Source organism: Musca vetustissima, unplaced genomic scaffold (genome assembly GCF_032173495.1).
Source record: "Musca vetustissima isolate MV318-11 ecotype Yass unplaced genomic scaffold, APGP_CSIRO_Mvet_v1 utg539, whole genome shotgun sequence".
Taxonomy (NCBI): Eukaryota; Metazoa; Arthropoda; class Insecta; order Diptera; family Muscidae; genus Musca; species Musca vetustissima.
This window is the reverse complement of record NW_026885358.1, coordinates 463,561-480,317: the sequence shown is the minus strand read 5'-3', so window position 1 is coordinate 480,317 and position 16,757 is coordinate 463,561. Positions and strand designations below refer to the sequence as shown.

At 34.2% G+C, this 16,757-nt stretch overlaps 1 protein-coding gene across 4 annotated transcripts in view; it reads left to right on the top strand.

Annotated features, from left to right (window-relative positions):
* The window catches only part of LOC133332581 (cAMP-specific 3',5'-cyclic phosphodiesterase), a 208,247-nt gene that overhangs the window by 131,411 nt on the left and 60,079 nt on the right, over positions 1 to 16,757 (top strand). For all 4 annotated transcript variants that reach the window (XM_061540957.1, XM_061540960.1, XM_061540955.1 and 1 more), the window contains exon 2: positions 6,274 to 6,450. In XM_061540957.1, coding sequence (XP_061396941.1) covers positions 6,274 to 6,450 — 177 coding nt within the window. The remainder of the gene's footprint in view (positions 1 to 6,273; positions 6,451 to 16,757) is intronic.

Sequence of the window (16,757 nt, the reverse complement as noted above, 5' to 3'; positions counted from 1 at the left end):
ATATTCTAAAGGTCATTAAATTCCATTTCCCTTGCAAAATATTCTGATGATTCCTAAAATAGATTTTAATGGTCTTTGCTATTTATTCTTATGAACCCTAAAACTATTGATCCATGAAAAACATATGGACACAAAAAAAATTCTTTTAGAATCCAATCCCTTTAATAAACCCAGAAAAATTATTCTTTCAAAATCCTCTTATAGACTTTGGAAATATTTCATTTAAAAGTCCACGTCCTCTAATATACTTTGGAAAAATATCCTTTAAAAATCCACGTCTTCTAATAGACCTGGTAAAAATATTTTTTAAAAAATCTACACATCTATGGTACCATGATAAAGTATTTTTTAAAACACGCCTATTTATTGGCCTTGAAAAATAAATTTTTTTAATCTACGCCTTGTATAGATCCACGCCTATTTATAGGCCGTGAAACATATATTTTTTTAATCTACGCCTTGTATAGATCCACGCCTTGTATTTATAGGCCTTGACATTTTTTTTAATCTACGCCTTGTATAGATCCACGCCTTGTATTTAGAGGCCTTGACATTTTTTTTAAATCTACGTCTTGTATAGATCCACGCCTTGTATTTATAGGCCTTGAAATTTTTTTTAAATCTACGTCTTGTAAAGATCCACGCCTTGTATTTATTGGCCTTGACATTTTTTTAATCTACCCCTTGTATAGATCCACGCCTTGTATTTATAGGCCTTGATATTTTTTTAATCTATGGCTTGTATAGATCCACGCCTATTTATAGGCCTTTATAGGCCTTTATAGGCCTTGAACAATATTTTTTAAAATCTACGCCTTGTATAGATCCACGCCTATTTATAGGCCTTTATAGGCCTTGAACAATATTTTTTTAAAATCTACGCCTTGTATAGATCCACGCCTATTTATAGGCCTTGAAAAAGTATTCTTTTAAAAATCTACGCCTTCTATAGATCCACGCCTATTTATAGACCTTGAAAAAGTATTATTTTAAAAATCTACGCCTTTGTATAGATCCACGCCTATTTAAAGGCCTTGAAAAACTATTCTTAAAAAATCAACGCCTTGTATAGATCCACGCCTATTTATAGGCCTTGAAAAAATATTCCTTAAAATATCCACGCCTTGTATAAATCCACACCTATTTATAGGCCTTGAAAAAATATTCTTTAAAATATCCACGCCTATTTATAGGCTTTAAACTTATAGAATTTAGATATACTTCGATTTTTTTTAATTCACGACTTAAATAGACCTTGAAAATATATATTTTAAAAAAATATTATTTTTAATCCAGCCCTTTTGAAAAGTTTGACTTCAAATTTGTTGTCAAGTACTCCTTATTTTATATTCTGTATCACTTTTAAAATGTACTAAATTTTTTTAAATTGCTTGAAATTCTTTTCAAAAACTAGTTCCTATTTCATCTTATTTGCTACAAGTTCTCTGCTAAGCTTCCAATTTCAAAAAAACACGAAAAAAATGAAAGAAAATTTTCCCAGCTTATATTACCCAACAAAACTTGAAAATCCTCTCCACTAGATTACATACACGCACACACACACGCACACATTTCTATGTTTTTTGTTATTGGCAAATTCCCTAAGAACATGATGTCCTCCTGTGAACAAAGGCCATGGCAAAATATACAGCTCCTAGAAAATTGCAAAGATACTTGTGTATTTCTTTGTATATGTATGTGTGTCTGTGTGTAAGGGAATGAAACTTTTCTATTTACTTATGTTTTTTTCTCCTGCCACTTGAAAACAAAACTCTTACAACACTCACTCACGCACTTGCCCACACGTTTAGTTATTTTTTCCACATTGAGGCGAGTGGACCAGCAGTTCCCCATCCTTGCAAACCTGTTAAAAGTAAAGGAAATTGTAACTTTTTAAAAAAAAAGAAAAACAGTTTTCTCATTAAGAAAACAACAGGAGCCGCACTTTGTTATGAATGACTAGTTTTTGTTTCTTTTCTTTTTTCTATTATTTTGTTTGTTCTTCCCTTTGTTACATGTAATGCTATTGACACTTCTCCTGCTGCGTTCTATTTTTTCTTTTCTTTTCCGTTTTACTGCGACTTGTCAGACATTCTTCATTGTGTTGTACAGGCATTCATTCATCTTCTGCATAACTCAGACCCTGTTTCAGTTTTTTTCCGCAACCTCTTCCTTAAGGGGGAGAACAAATTAAGTTGAGGTGTGAAAAAACGTTCTGCTTCCCCTCTTACAGCCTTCGACTTCTTCCTTTATAAGATACTCACACAGGACATGCCTATGTTAGGTCCTGCTACCTTTATTATATACATTTTTCTCCGCTTTGTTTGTTTAGTTCTAAAAGTAGCAGAATATAAGTTGTAAGGAAATTGTTGATATTATTACAGCTGTTGTTATTTTTGTTTATTTTTTTCTTCTTTTACTATTTTCTCTCCTTTTTATTATGTATGGAGGAAAACGGAAAAGTTTCCTGTTTTTTCCCCTAGTTAACAACTCTCTTGTTTATGTGCAGCAAGCGTGATTTAATCATGTTAGCGTAATGACACAAGAATACACAAATTTAAGTTCTTCCTTTAATAATATTTTTTAATATAGCTTAGAAAAAAAAAATTTTAAAATATCCAAGCCTAAAAATATAACTTGAAAATATTTTTTTTTTTAATTTTTCCCAAGATTATACCTTGGAATATATCTAAAAAAATTTATTCCTATAATAGGCTATAGAAACTATAACAAATACTTATAATAGGCAATTGAAAAATCGTCTTAAAAATGTGCGCCCAATAATAGGCAATGAAAAATATTTAAAAAAATATATTCTCTAAATAATCCACTCCTATTGATAGGCCATGAAAAATATTTAAAAAAATATATTCTCTAAATAATCCACGCCTATTGATAGGCCATGAAAAATATTCTCTAAATAATCCACGCCTATTGATAGGCCTTGAAAAAATATTATTAAAAACCCCACGCCTATATATACAAAAAAAATATTCTTAAAAAAAATCACGCATATTTATGGCCTTGAAAAAATATTCCTTAAAATATGCAAGCCTATTTATAGGCTTTAGTCTTTTAGAATTTAGACAGACTTCGATAATACTAGGCATTAATAGTATTTTTTTGGAAAATCCACTCCTAACTAGTAATGAAAGTAGTAAAGTCGGACTGGGCCGACTATATGATACCCTTCACCGCTTTGAATATATTATACATATGTATCGTAAGCGACGTCGCCTTTTCGAAGGAACACTGACATGAAATTGAACGAACTTAAATCTAAATCTATGCTATGGAAGGGACAGATATCCCTCTCAAAGACATGAACATGCAGAACAACAACAACATCAGGTGTAAATAATAATATACAGAAAAAAAAACAAGATTTCTGTAAAAACACATATCATGAGCGAACAAATATATAAGAGAGGTTGTTAGATGTACTTCAACGTATAAAACATTCAATTATAGTAACTTCAGTACTTTGTACGAAATTGTGTGCCGGTCGGCAAAACTTTGGGTCTTTAGTGCACAATTTATATTAAATCGTGCGAAAAAATATATATGGGAGCTAAATCTAAATCGGCAGCGATTTTCACGAAACATAGCACACAACATTCTGGACCTAATTCAGTACCCTATGCCAAATTTCGTGCAAATCAAAAGATTATATATCTTCGGAGCCCCATTTACCTTAAATCGGACGAAAATATATATGGGTGCTATATATAATCTGACACGATTTTCTCGACATTTGGCACACATCATTCTAGACTCAATTGAGTACGCCATGCCAAATTTCATGCAAATCGAAAGATATATAGAGACTTTGGTGCACCATTTACCTTAAATCGGACGAAAGTATATATAGAAGTTATATCTAAATCTCAACCGATCTTCTCAAAATTAGGCACACATTATTCTAGACTCAATTGAGTACGCCATGCAAAATTTCGCGCACATCGAAACATATATAAGGACTTTGGTGCACCATGTACACAAAATCGGACGAAACTATATACGGGAGCAATATCTAAATCGGAAGCGATTTTCTCGAAACTTAGCACATATCATTCTAGACACAATTTAGTACACTATACAAAATTTCGTGCAAATCAAATTATATAGAGGGGCTTTGGTGGACCAATTACATAAAATCGAACAAAATTATATATGGCAGCTATATCTAAATCTGAACCGATTTTGAGCAAACTTAACACACATCATTCTAGACACAATTCTGTATACTATGCAAAATTTCGTGCAAATCGAGTGACATATAGCGGCTTTGGTGGACCATTTACGTTAAATCGGACGAAACTATATACGGGAGCTTTATCTAAATCTGAACCGATTTTCTTCAATTTCAATAGGGTTCTTCCTTGGGCCAAATTAATGAGCTGTGCCAAATTTCATCCAAATCGAATCATAAATGCGACCTGTACTTTGTTTGCAATTTATCATCTACAGACGGACAGACTGACGAACATGCATAAATCGACTCAGGAAGTGATTCTCTGCATATTCTCAAAAGGAACCATGTGTCTATCTAGTTTCCTTTTGCCTGTTACAAACATATGCACAAAGACATAATACCCTGTACCACAGTATGTACCTAAGGGAATACCTTGAAAACTATTTTTTAAAATCTCGCCTAAGGGTATACCTTGAAAACTATTTTTTTAATCCACGCCTTATATACCATACGACACACTACACACCTCCACGGAACTCTAACTTTCTGCGGATGTGTCTTGCCAGCCTGGGAAATTTTTCCGGTATTTGCACCCTCTTGCCTGATTAGAGGTCAACAGTACCTCTTCCTTACACTGACATATATTCCGAATATCACTAATATTCAGTACAGCCCTTCTAATTACTTGTCCAGATTTCCTTCACCGTGAGTTGTGTTGTGATGTTCGGCTTATAATTAAGTTTTAAGTTTAAGTTTTCGATCCACTTCATTCCAAAATTATTACCTGATCATGACCGAAAATCGTAGGCGTTGTCCTTGACCATAACTGGAATCTCATGGAAAGTTTCAAAGCGATCAGCGTTATATTTCCGCCATCTAGTGTGTTAATGGACTACTAAATAATATCTAAGTACGTAAGCACCTGTAAATATTTAATTGCAACTTCAACATCTGAGTACATACGACCAAATAATTGGTATCAATTTAAAGCTCAGCCACTCCTCTTGGATTTACTATCAACTTCTCGGGTCTATGTCCTTCAAGAGTAAATATATACGTCATACAATACAAATTTTGTCATTTTTCACACAAAAGTCAGGGTCCATTTGAACCGTTAAAAATTGACCAATCTTTATCAAAACAGGCTTGCTCATTCTTTAGCCCGATCCCGTTCTTAATGCAAATATTCGCGATGTTTGGCCCATAATTGAGGCTTCTGAAGCGACCAGAAAAATCGACAAAAATAAAGTTTTTGGTCCATTTCAACCCCTAAATATTAACCGATCTTTACCAAAAACAATAGGGTTCTTCACTGGGCCGAACCCATCCTACAAGCAAAATTTCGTGAAGATTGGTCCATAACTGTGCCCTGTATCTTGTTTACAAATTATAATGGACAGACGGACGGACGGACACACATGTCTAGATTGACTCAGCTAGTCGGGGTATGACAATCGGTACACATAAAGGTGGGACTAGGACCAATATTTTGCGGCGTTACAAACTCTTGGGGCTGCACCAAAGCTATAATACCCTGACAACATAGTTGTGTAGGGTATAAATATTAAAATAAAAAAAAAACACTTAAAAATATACCTTGGAAGATAGTTTTTAAAATTATCGCCTAAGGGTATACCTTGAAAAGTATTCTTTTTTAAATCTATGCCTTATATAAATACTATTCTTAAAAAACCAACGCCCAAAAATATACCTTGGAAAATAAGTTTTAAAAATCTCGCCTAAGGGTATACCTTGAAAACTATTTTTTTAATCCACGACTTATAATAGGCTATAAAAACTGTTTGTAAATTCACTTCTTATAATAAACTATTTTTTTTAATCCACGCCTTATAAAAGGCTATAAAAACTATTTTAAAAAATCTCGCCTAAGTGTATACCTTGAAAACTATTTTGTTTTCACGCCTTATAATAGGCTATAGAAACTGTTTGTAAATTCACGCCTTATATATAGGCTATACAAACTATTTTTAAAAAGTGCTCAATTCTGTTAATTTTTTTTATTTCTTTGAATTCTTAGTAATAATTATTTTCCCCCCATATTTTCTCTCTTTTTGCAGTTTCGATGTAGAAAATGGCCAAAGTGCTCGATCTCCGCTCGAGGGCGGTTCACCAAGCGCCGGTCTCGTCTTGCAAAATCTTCCACAGCGTCGCGAATCGTTCTTATATCGTTCCGATTCTGATTTTGAAATGTCACCCAAATCAATGTCCCGCAATTCAAGCATTGCTAGTGAAAGGTAAGTTTCGATGTTTTTTATTCAAATAATTAGTTTTTTATATATGCTTAAAATTTTAACGAAAAATTTAAACTAAATAATTATAATTGATTAAACTAAAAAATAATGCTTTCAAACGCATTTGCTATTTAAATTTTTTTTTCAATTTTATTTGTTATATAAAATGTGTAATTAATAATTTTTAATATTTTATAGTATTTCAGTTCATTCTTAAATAATTTATTTATTTACGTATATTTTTAATTTGTCATCTATAAATGTTTGCTATGACATTTTAATGGCCTGACTTGTTTAGAATTTTTTTTTTAACACTTCATGTAATTGCATTGATTTTGAAATTTTACACAGTAACCCTAACACTTGCAAGCTATAATATCAGATTATTTAGAATTCACGCGTAATAAAAGAGCTCGAAAAAATGAATTTAAAACTCCACGCCTAATAATAGATCTAAAAAACTGGTTTCAAAGATACACTCAAATTGATTGTACTTTTAAAAAATTATTTTAAAAATCCACGCCTAATAATAGATCTAAAAACGGTTTTAAAAATACACTTCTATGGATAGTCCTCCAAAAAATTATTTTAAAAATCTGCGCCTAATAATAGACCTTGAAAATAATTATTTAAAAAATCAACCTCAATCGATAGATATTGAAACCATTTTCCTTTAAAAAATTATATTAAAAATATTTTTTAAATTCAAATTTCCCTATATATAATTCCAAAACCTCAACGGAAGCCATAACTGATCAATATCATGTTCGTAAAATTTTAATGTAATTAAATCTATTTAATAACATTTTAAATCTCTCCACAAAAAAAACTACTAATATTTTTCAAAAAAAAAAAAAAATATTCAACACAGCAAAATATTAACAGCTGCAATTTGCAAAAATTATGCAGCTGCACATAAAGAGAAACCACAAATTAAATGTTATTAACCAAAGCAAAACAATTTCGAGCACTACCACCCTGCACACCTCCCCTCGTTCACCCTCTCCCTCCACAACTGTAAATAGTCTAACAACACGCCAACAAATTCGCACTTAAAATTTATGAGATTTTTTTTCTCAGTTCAGTTTTTAGTTCGTTTTTGTAAAAGGCCAACCCGTCCGTCCAACCATCACCCCAAAACTCATTAGCAATAAAATTATATATTTAACGTTTTGCCAGTTGCCGTTGTTGCTGTTGTTGTTTCTGTTATTTTTTTTGATACGAAAATAAGCTCATAAAAATTGTAATCTGAAAACAAAAATCAACAACTAGAAATGCCAGAGAAAATTTGTTGTAACAAAAATATTTTACAAAACTAGCAGTTTCGGACATTTGATTTCACCTTCCTCTTCTTCTTTTTTGGAAAAATGTGGAATATATATTTGTAAAATATATTTGATTTGAGGCGTAAAAGAGAATTAATAGGCATTTACACCGGTACTGCAGATTTTAGGTATTGCACCAAAGTCCTTATATATCCTTCAATTTGCACGAAATTTGGCACAGCGTACTGAAATAAGTCTGGAGAGATGTGTGTTAAATTTCGTGAAAATCGGTTCCGAATTAGATATACCTCCCATATATTTTTTCGTCCGATTTTATGTAAATGGTGTACCAAAGTCCCTATATATCCTTCGCTTTGCACGAAATTTGGCATAGCGTACTGAATTAAGTCTAGAAAGATATGTGTTAAATTTCGTGAAAATCGGTTCAGATTTAGATATAGCTCCCATATATATTTTCGTCCGATTTAGGTAAATAGTGCACCAAAGTCCCTACATATCTTTCGATTTGCACGAAATTTGGAATAGCATTCTGAATTAAGCCTAGAACGACGCATGTTAAATTTCCTGAAAATGTGTTCAGATTTAGATATAGCTCCCATATATATTTTCATCCGATTTTAGCTAAATGTCTGTATATATCATTCGATTTGCACCAAATTTGGCATAGCGTCCTGAATTATTTCTAGAATGAAGTGTGCTAAATTTCGTGAAAATCTGTTCAGATTTAGATATAGCTCCCATATATATTTTCGTCCGATTTTATGTAAATGGTGCACCAAAGTCCCTATATATCCTTCGATTTGCACGAAATTTGGCATAGCGTAATGCATTAGGTCTATAACTATGTGTGTTAAATTTCGTAAAAATCGGTTCAGATTTAGATATAGCTCTCATATATATTTTCGTCCGATTTCAAGTAAATGATCCGCCAAAGTCCCTCCATTTCTCTCGATTTGCACGAAAGTAGGCATAACGAACTAAATTAAGTCTAGAACGATGTGTGTTAAATTTCGTGAAAATCGGTTCAGATTTCGATATAGCTCCCATATATATTTTCGTCCGATTTTAGGTAAATAGTGCACCAAAGTCCCTATATATCCTTCGATTTGCACGAAATTTGCCACAGCATTCTAAATTAAGCCTAGAACGATGTGTGTTAAATTTCGTGAAAATCAGTGCATTTTTAGATATAGCTCCCATATATATTTTCGTCCGATTTTACGTAAATAGTGCACCAAAGTCCCTCGATTTGCACGAAATTTGGATTTATAACTAAATGCAGAACTCAAAATGTGGCCGAATGGACAAACCATACTGAAATAAGTGTAATCTAACATATGGCAAGTTTCGATGAAATCGGTTTAGATTTCGATATTATGCTCTAAATTTATTTACATAATTTTGTCCCAATGGAGGAAGTGACTCTATATCTGACCAAAATTTAGTATATGTTGCAAAAAGACATGTTTAATTTCATGCTAATGTTCCTTCAAAAATGCGACGTCTGTTAGGATTCCATCTGTTGAATATACCAAAGTGGTGAAGGGTGCTATACTGTTTTTAAATATTTTTAAAATTTTTTCAAAAAAAAAAAAAAAACAACAAAAAATTATGGCGGGACGCCTCTAAATGGTCCTTAAAAACACGCTTTTAAATAATTACTTACTTAGCTGGCTTGTTACAGAACGTTTGTTCCATAAGCCGAGCTTAAAAAAGATTTTCAAGCGCGTCTGTCTTGCGCCTAAATCCACATTTGGAAGTCCACGTTCCAAGATGCTGTTTTCTACTTGGTCTTTCCATCTAATTCGTGGCCTTCCCCTTTTACGGGAACCATCAGTAGGCTCGTTTTTATATGCCTTTTGAGCTGGGGCATTCTCATTCATTCGCACAACATGGCCTAGCCGTCGTAGTCGCTGCAGCTCAATACGACTGACTATGTCGATGTCCTCGTATAAATTGTAAAGCTCGTGGTTCATTCGACGCCGATATTCACCATAGATCTTTCGCAGAATTTTTCTTTCAAACACCCCCAAGAACTGCCTCAACTGTTTGCGCAAGTACCCATGATTCAGATCCATATAACAGTGTGCGTTTGGTTTGGACTTGTTTCTAAACTGCCTACTTAGACCGTAGTAGCATCTGTTGGCCATTACATTCCTTCTCCGAATTTCAAAACTGATGTCATTCGTTTTATATATTGCGATACAGAGGTACATAAAATCTTTAACTACATCGAAGCTGTAGTTCTCAAGTTCCACAGTTGGTCCGATTCTATTATACGTCTTACGTGTTGATACCATCAGCTTGGTCTCGCCGTTTACTGCCAGACCCACATTGGCAGATCCCTTCTCAATTTGTTCAAAGGTGGCTGTTACCGCACGCAATGTTCGACCCATTATATCGATGTCATTGACGTAGGCAAGTAACATGTGTTGTTTGGTGTACATAGTGCCATTTCTGTTCACCTTTGCGTCACGTATGACCTTTCCAGCAGGATGTTAAAAAGATCACACGACAAACTGTCACCTTGTCTGAATCCTCGTTCGGTATTGAAGGGCTCCGATAGGTCCTTTCCGACTTTAACTGCTGAACTTGTGCCACTTAAAGTTATACTGCATAGCCGTATTAATTTTGCAGGAATGCCGAACGTAGACATGGCTTTAAACACCTCTGAACGGATAGGTCTGTCTAATGCGGCTTTATAGTCGACGAATATGTGGTATGTGTCGATGTGTTTTTCGTGGGTCTTTTCCAGGATTTGGCACAGAATGAAAATCTGGTCAATGGTGGATTTGCCAGGTCTGAAGCCGCATTGGTATGGTCCAATAAAGTCATTGACCATTGGCTTCAGTCGTGTCATGGGAAGGAGACTTATTCCTCTATAGTTGGCACATATCGTCTTGTCTCCTTTTTTGTGCACGGGACACTGGATGCTGAGGTCCCAATCATTCCAATCATGCATTTCACTAGCCAAATTGTAGTAATCAGCTGGTGCATGTACCTGACCAGCATCTGACTACAAGTCTTGAATAGTTCGGCTTGTAAACCATCGGCACCTGCTTCTTTCTAGGCGCTCATAAAATATGTCTTTGGTCTGCTCAAAAAAAATCCAACCATCTAATGGTCCGTGAAAAAATATTTTTAAAAATAAATTATTATTTTTCGGCTTCTTTAGAGAATCCTTGAAAAAATATCCTGAGTGTGTGTGTTTATGAGGTTTCGATGTTTACCCACTTTATTCATGTGAGGTATCTTTCGAAGATACCCTCACACAGAAATTCACTCGTATACCAAAGCACACATTGACCTCCAGTCAACCACTGTGTAACCAAGTTTTATAACCTTTTCATAATATTCTCCACCCCCTCTCTACTTCTGGGAGGCTCGGCTAGCCAACCATAACTGTATTAAAAGAAAAGCAACAAAAAAAACTCATACCGAATTTTTGGCATAGAAAAATATATTTTTGTGTAATCATTTCTTTTTTTTCATAATAGTTCATACACAAAAACAACAACCAACTACCACTACTGTTGCTCACTCACACAAACACACACACTTTGTGTAGATATATATTCACAATGATATCAAACAAAAATAGCCTTTGGCATCAAAATATTTCACTTTGCAGGTCATCTTATGTGTGTGTGCCTGTATGAAGTTGTGTCAGTGTAAGTTTATGTTTGTGTGTATATTTGTTTGTTTACCTTGTATTACAAACAAACGTTTCTCTTTTGTGGCGCAAATCTATGTGTGTATGTATGTGTGTTGTTTATCACCATCCATCCGAAAAAAAAACTATCACACATGAACACAAAAAAAAATAGTCCTGCCTTTGTGTTTGTGTTGGTTGCCCACTTTGTTTTTGGTTTAGTTTCTAGTTTTGTCGGCTCATCTTCATCGTCATCATGCTCATCATATCCTTAGCCTCTATACATCCATCCATCCTTCCAAGAGCTCTTGTTTTTCCTTCTCATCATGCATTATTATGCTTCTCAAGGCGCCACTCAAGCGTTCATAGGCTTTTGTGTTGCCATTTGACACCATTTTTCGCTTTAGAGCAAAAAGAAAATCTTGTTAATTTTTTTGTGTGAATTACACACACACACACTTGTATACTTACAGCATTCACACATGACCGGCCATAATCACCCACATGTGCTCACACATCTTATGGCCAAAAAGTACTTAACGAGAGAGGGTTAGTTTTTAAGAGCTTACTAGGCAATCCAATTTTTTGTTGTTGTTTTTTTTCTCTCTCAGTGTTATAATTGAGCTTTGATCCACTCTTTGAAAAAATATAAATATATTTTTTTTCGGAAGAGGCAAATTAATTCAAGTATTGGAAATATCTATTAGAATAGAAAAAAAGTAATGAACAAGGGCGGAATTTACATATATCCTTGGGAACAATTACAATGTATTGGGGCGCAGAATGTAGACCGAAGGGTCTGTTTAATAAATTTCAGCATTTTAAATAATACCAGTAAGGAAAGTAGTAAAGTCGGACGGGGCCGATATCCTTCACCACTTTGGGTATATTCAACAGATGAATCCTAACAGACGTCGCATTTTTAAAGGACCAGTAAATGAAATTGGATCCATAAACATTTCATTCTGCAACCTATACTAAATTTTTCATTTGGTCAGATATAGAAGCTATATCTAAATGTGAACCGATTTCAACGATTTCAGGAAACTTAACATACATCATTCGAAACTTAATTCATTACGCTGTGCCAAATTTCGTGCAAACCGAAAAAAATTAAGGGACTTTGGTACACCATTTACCTTAAATAGGACGAAAATATATATGGGAGCTATATCTAAATCTGAACCGACTTTCACGAAACATAACACACATCATTCTAGACCGAATTCATTACCCTGTGCCAAATTTCGTGCAAATCGAAAGATATATAGGGCCACACATTTGGTATGCAAAATTCCAAATGAAATGATTTTCACCCATTTACATTAAATCGGACGAAACTATATATGGAAGCTATATCTAAATCTGAACCGATTTTCATGAAATTTAACACACATCTTTCTAGACTTAATTCAGTACGATGTACCAAATTTCGTGCAAATCGAAAGATATATAGGGACATTGGTACCCCATTTACCTTAAATCGGACGAAAATATATATGGGATCTATATCTAAATCTGAACCGATTTTCACGAAACTTAGCACACATCATTCTAGACTTAATGCAATACGCTATGCCAAAATTCGTGCAAATTAAATGATTTTCAGGGACTTTGGTGCACCATTTAACTTTAATCGGACGAAACTATATATGGGAGCAATATATAAATCTGAACCGATTTTCACGAAACTTAACACAAATCATTCTAGACCTAATTCATTACGATGTGCCAAATTTCATGCAAATCGAAAGATATATAGAGTCTTTGGTGCACCATTTACCTTAAATCGGGCGAAACTATATATGGGAGCTATATCTAAATCTGAACCGATTTTCACGAAACTTAGCACACATCATTCTAGACCTAATTCAGTAGGCTATACCAAATTTCGTGCAAATCGAAAGATATATAGGGACTTTGGTACATCATTTACCTAAAATCGGGCGAAGCTATATATGGGAGCTATATCTAAGTCTGAACCGATTTTCACGAAACCTAAGACACATCATTCTAGACCTAATTCAGTAGGCTATACCAAATTTCGTGCAAATCGAAAGATATATAGGGACTTTGGTACACCATTTACCTTAAATCGGGCGAAATTATATATGGGAGCTATATCTAAATCTGAACCGATTTTCACGAAACATGGCACACATCATTCTAGACTTAATGCAATACGCTATGCCAAAATTCGTGCAAATGAAATGATTTTCAGAGACTTTGGTGCACCATTTACCTATAATCGGGCGAAGCTATATATGGGAGCTATATCTAAATCTGAACCGATTTTCGAAACTTAGCACACATCATTCTAGACCTAATTCAGTAGGCTATACCAAATTTCGTGCAAATCGATAGATATATAGGGACTTTGGTACACCATTTACCTTAAATCGGGTGAAACTATATATGGGAGCTATATCAAAATCTGAACCGATTTCCACGAAACTTTGCACACATCATTCTTGACCTAATTCAGTAGACTATACCAAATTTCGTGCAAATCAGGCGAAACTATATATGGGAGCTATATCTAAATCTGAACCGATTTTCACGAAGCTTAGTACACGTCATTCTGGACTTAATGCAATACGCTATGCCAAAATTCGTGCAAATAAAATGATTTTCAGGGACTTTGGTGCACCATTTACCTAAAATCGGGTGAAACTATATATGGGAGCTATATCTAAATCTGAACCGATTTTCACGAAACTTAGCACACATCATTACCTAATTCAGTAGGCTATACCAAATTTCGTGCAAATCGAGAGATATATAGGGACTTTGGTGTACCATATACTTCAAATCGAACTAAAATATATATGGGAGCTATATCTAAATCTGAACCGATTTTTCCCAATTTCAATAGGGTTCGTCCTTGAGCCAAACAAATGAGCTGTGCCAAATTTCATCCAATTCGGATCATAAATGCGACCTTTTTGTTTAAAAAATCACATGGACAGACGCCTCTATGCAAAATAGCCCTTAAAGTGATTCTATTTTTAAAAAATCCAAGGGTCTATCTCGATTATTTTTGCCTGTTACAAACATATGCACAAAGACATAATACCCTGTACCACAGTGTGGTGAAGGGTATAAAAATCCACGCCTCTTAATAGCCCTTAAAAAATATTTTTAAAAAATCCACGCCTTTTTATGGACCTTGAAAAAAATCTTTTAAAAATCAAGCCTCTTTGGCGAACCTTGAAAAAAAATTCTTTAAAAATCCACGCCTTTTTGGCAAACCTTGAAAAAATATCTTTTAAAAATCCACGCCTCTTTGGTGAACCTTGAAAAAATATTCTTTAAAAATCCCACGCCTCTTTGGCGAACCTTGAAAAAATATTCTTTAAAAATCCACGCCTTTTGATGGACATTGAAAAAAATTATTAAAAATCGACGCCTTTTAAAGACCCTTAAACATGTATACTCTATTACAGGCCCTTGATTTTTTTTAAATCCTAGCCCGTGAAAAATATTCTTTAAAAATTTTAATCTAACCACCCAATGAGACCTGTCATATTTTTTGTTGTCCTGTCTGTCATTATTTGTGACAATTTCCGCAAAATGCGATATCCATTATTTATTAATATTGAACAATGTAACATGTCAAATTTTTGTGGGGAAAACTTTTTTCAAAATTTTTCTTTTGTGTGATGTAAATAAAAAACTCCCTCCACTACACAAATCTCCAAATGGAGGACCATGTTCCCTTTTGAAATGACAATTGGATTTTGCATTTCATTTATTTTTGTGTAAAATAAAAAAAATGAAAACAACTTGGCATAATAATATTTTCGGACAGGGCCATATGACGTTATCTAGGGTAGGGTGAATAATATTTAAATTTTTTACGAGTCCTTTTAAAGGACATGAAACAGATTTTTACAAATAACTTTCTTTCCCCCCACCCAATTCCCAGAATTGAGAAATTTTTGCTGTAACTAAAAAGGAAGTGGCTGTTAGTTTTTTATTGTTGTTATTGTTGTTCTGGTTCCCAGTAAATCATCAGGGTACCATTATGAAATCAAAACATGTAACACCTCCAACACAAACAAAAGTCAAGTGGTGTTAGTGTCGAAGCAAAAGAAGAAGATGGAAAAAAACGTGTCATTGTTGCGCTGACCAACTTCGAATATCTGCACAACAATACAAATCACTCCGGGAGCTATTGTTGCTGACGTTGTTGTGTGTATGTGTGTGTGTGTGATGTAGTTGTGGTAGTCGTGCATAAAATCCGAACAAACACCAAAAGACACTTAATCAGTGTTTGTGTAACTAAAATGTATTAAGCAAATGTCCTAAAGGAAATTGGCACTACTGTACGATGGGCTGTTACTCGGGGAATAAACTTCGGGTATGGGAATGAGGGTTTGTTGGCTTTTAGCCACTTGTTCGTTTGCTACTTCTGCTTGAGACATTATGAGAAGTTCTTCAGCAAATTTTTAAATTATTTTTTCTTAAGGTCCCTATGAGGCGTGGATTTTTTTAAATAATTTTTTCCCAGGTCCCTATGAGGCGTGGATTTTTTAAATATTTTTTTTCAAGGTCCCTATGAGGCGTGGATTTTTTAAATAGTTTTTTTCCCAGGTCCCTATGAGGCGTGGATTTTTTAAATAGTTTTTTCCCAGGTCCCTATGAGGCGTGGATTTTTTAAATAGTTTTTTCCCAGGTCCCTATGAGGCGTGGATTTTTTAAATAGTTTTTTCCCCAGGTCCCTGTGAGGCGTGGATTTTTTAAATAGTTTTTTCCCAGGTCCCTATGAGGCGTGGATTTTTTAAATAGTTTTTTTTCCCAGGTCCCTATGAGGCGTGGATTTTTTAAATAGTTTTTTCCCAGGTCCCTATGAGGCGTGGATTTTTTAAATAGTTTTTTTCCCAGGTCCCTATGAGGCGTGGATTTTTTAAATAGTTTTTTTCCCAGATCCCTATGAGGCGTGGATTTTTTAAATAGTTTTTTTCCCAGGTCCCTATGAGGCGTGGATTTTTTAAATAGTTTTTTCCCAGATCCCTATGGTCCCTATTTTTATACCCATCACCGCACTGTGGTAATGTCTTTGTGCATATGTTTGTAACAGGCAAAAGGAAACGAGATAGACACATGCTTCCTTTTGAGAATACGCATAGAATCACTTTCTAAGTCGATTTATGCATGTCCGTCCGTCAGTCTATCTGTCCATGTTAAATTGTAAACAAAGTACAGGTCGCATTTATGATTCGAATTAAATGAAATTTGGCACAGCTCATTTATTTGGCCCAAGGACGAAACCTTTTCAAATTGGGAAAAATCGGTTCAGATTTAGATATAGCTCCTACATATATATTTTTGTCCGATATAAGGTAAATGGTGCACCAAAGTCCCTAAAT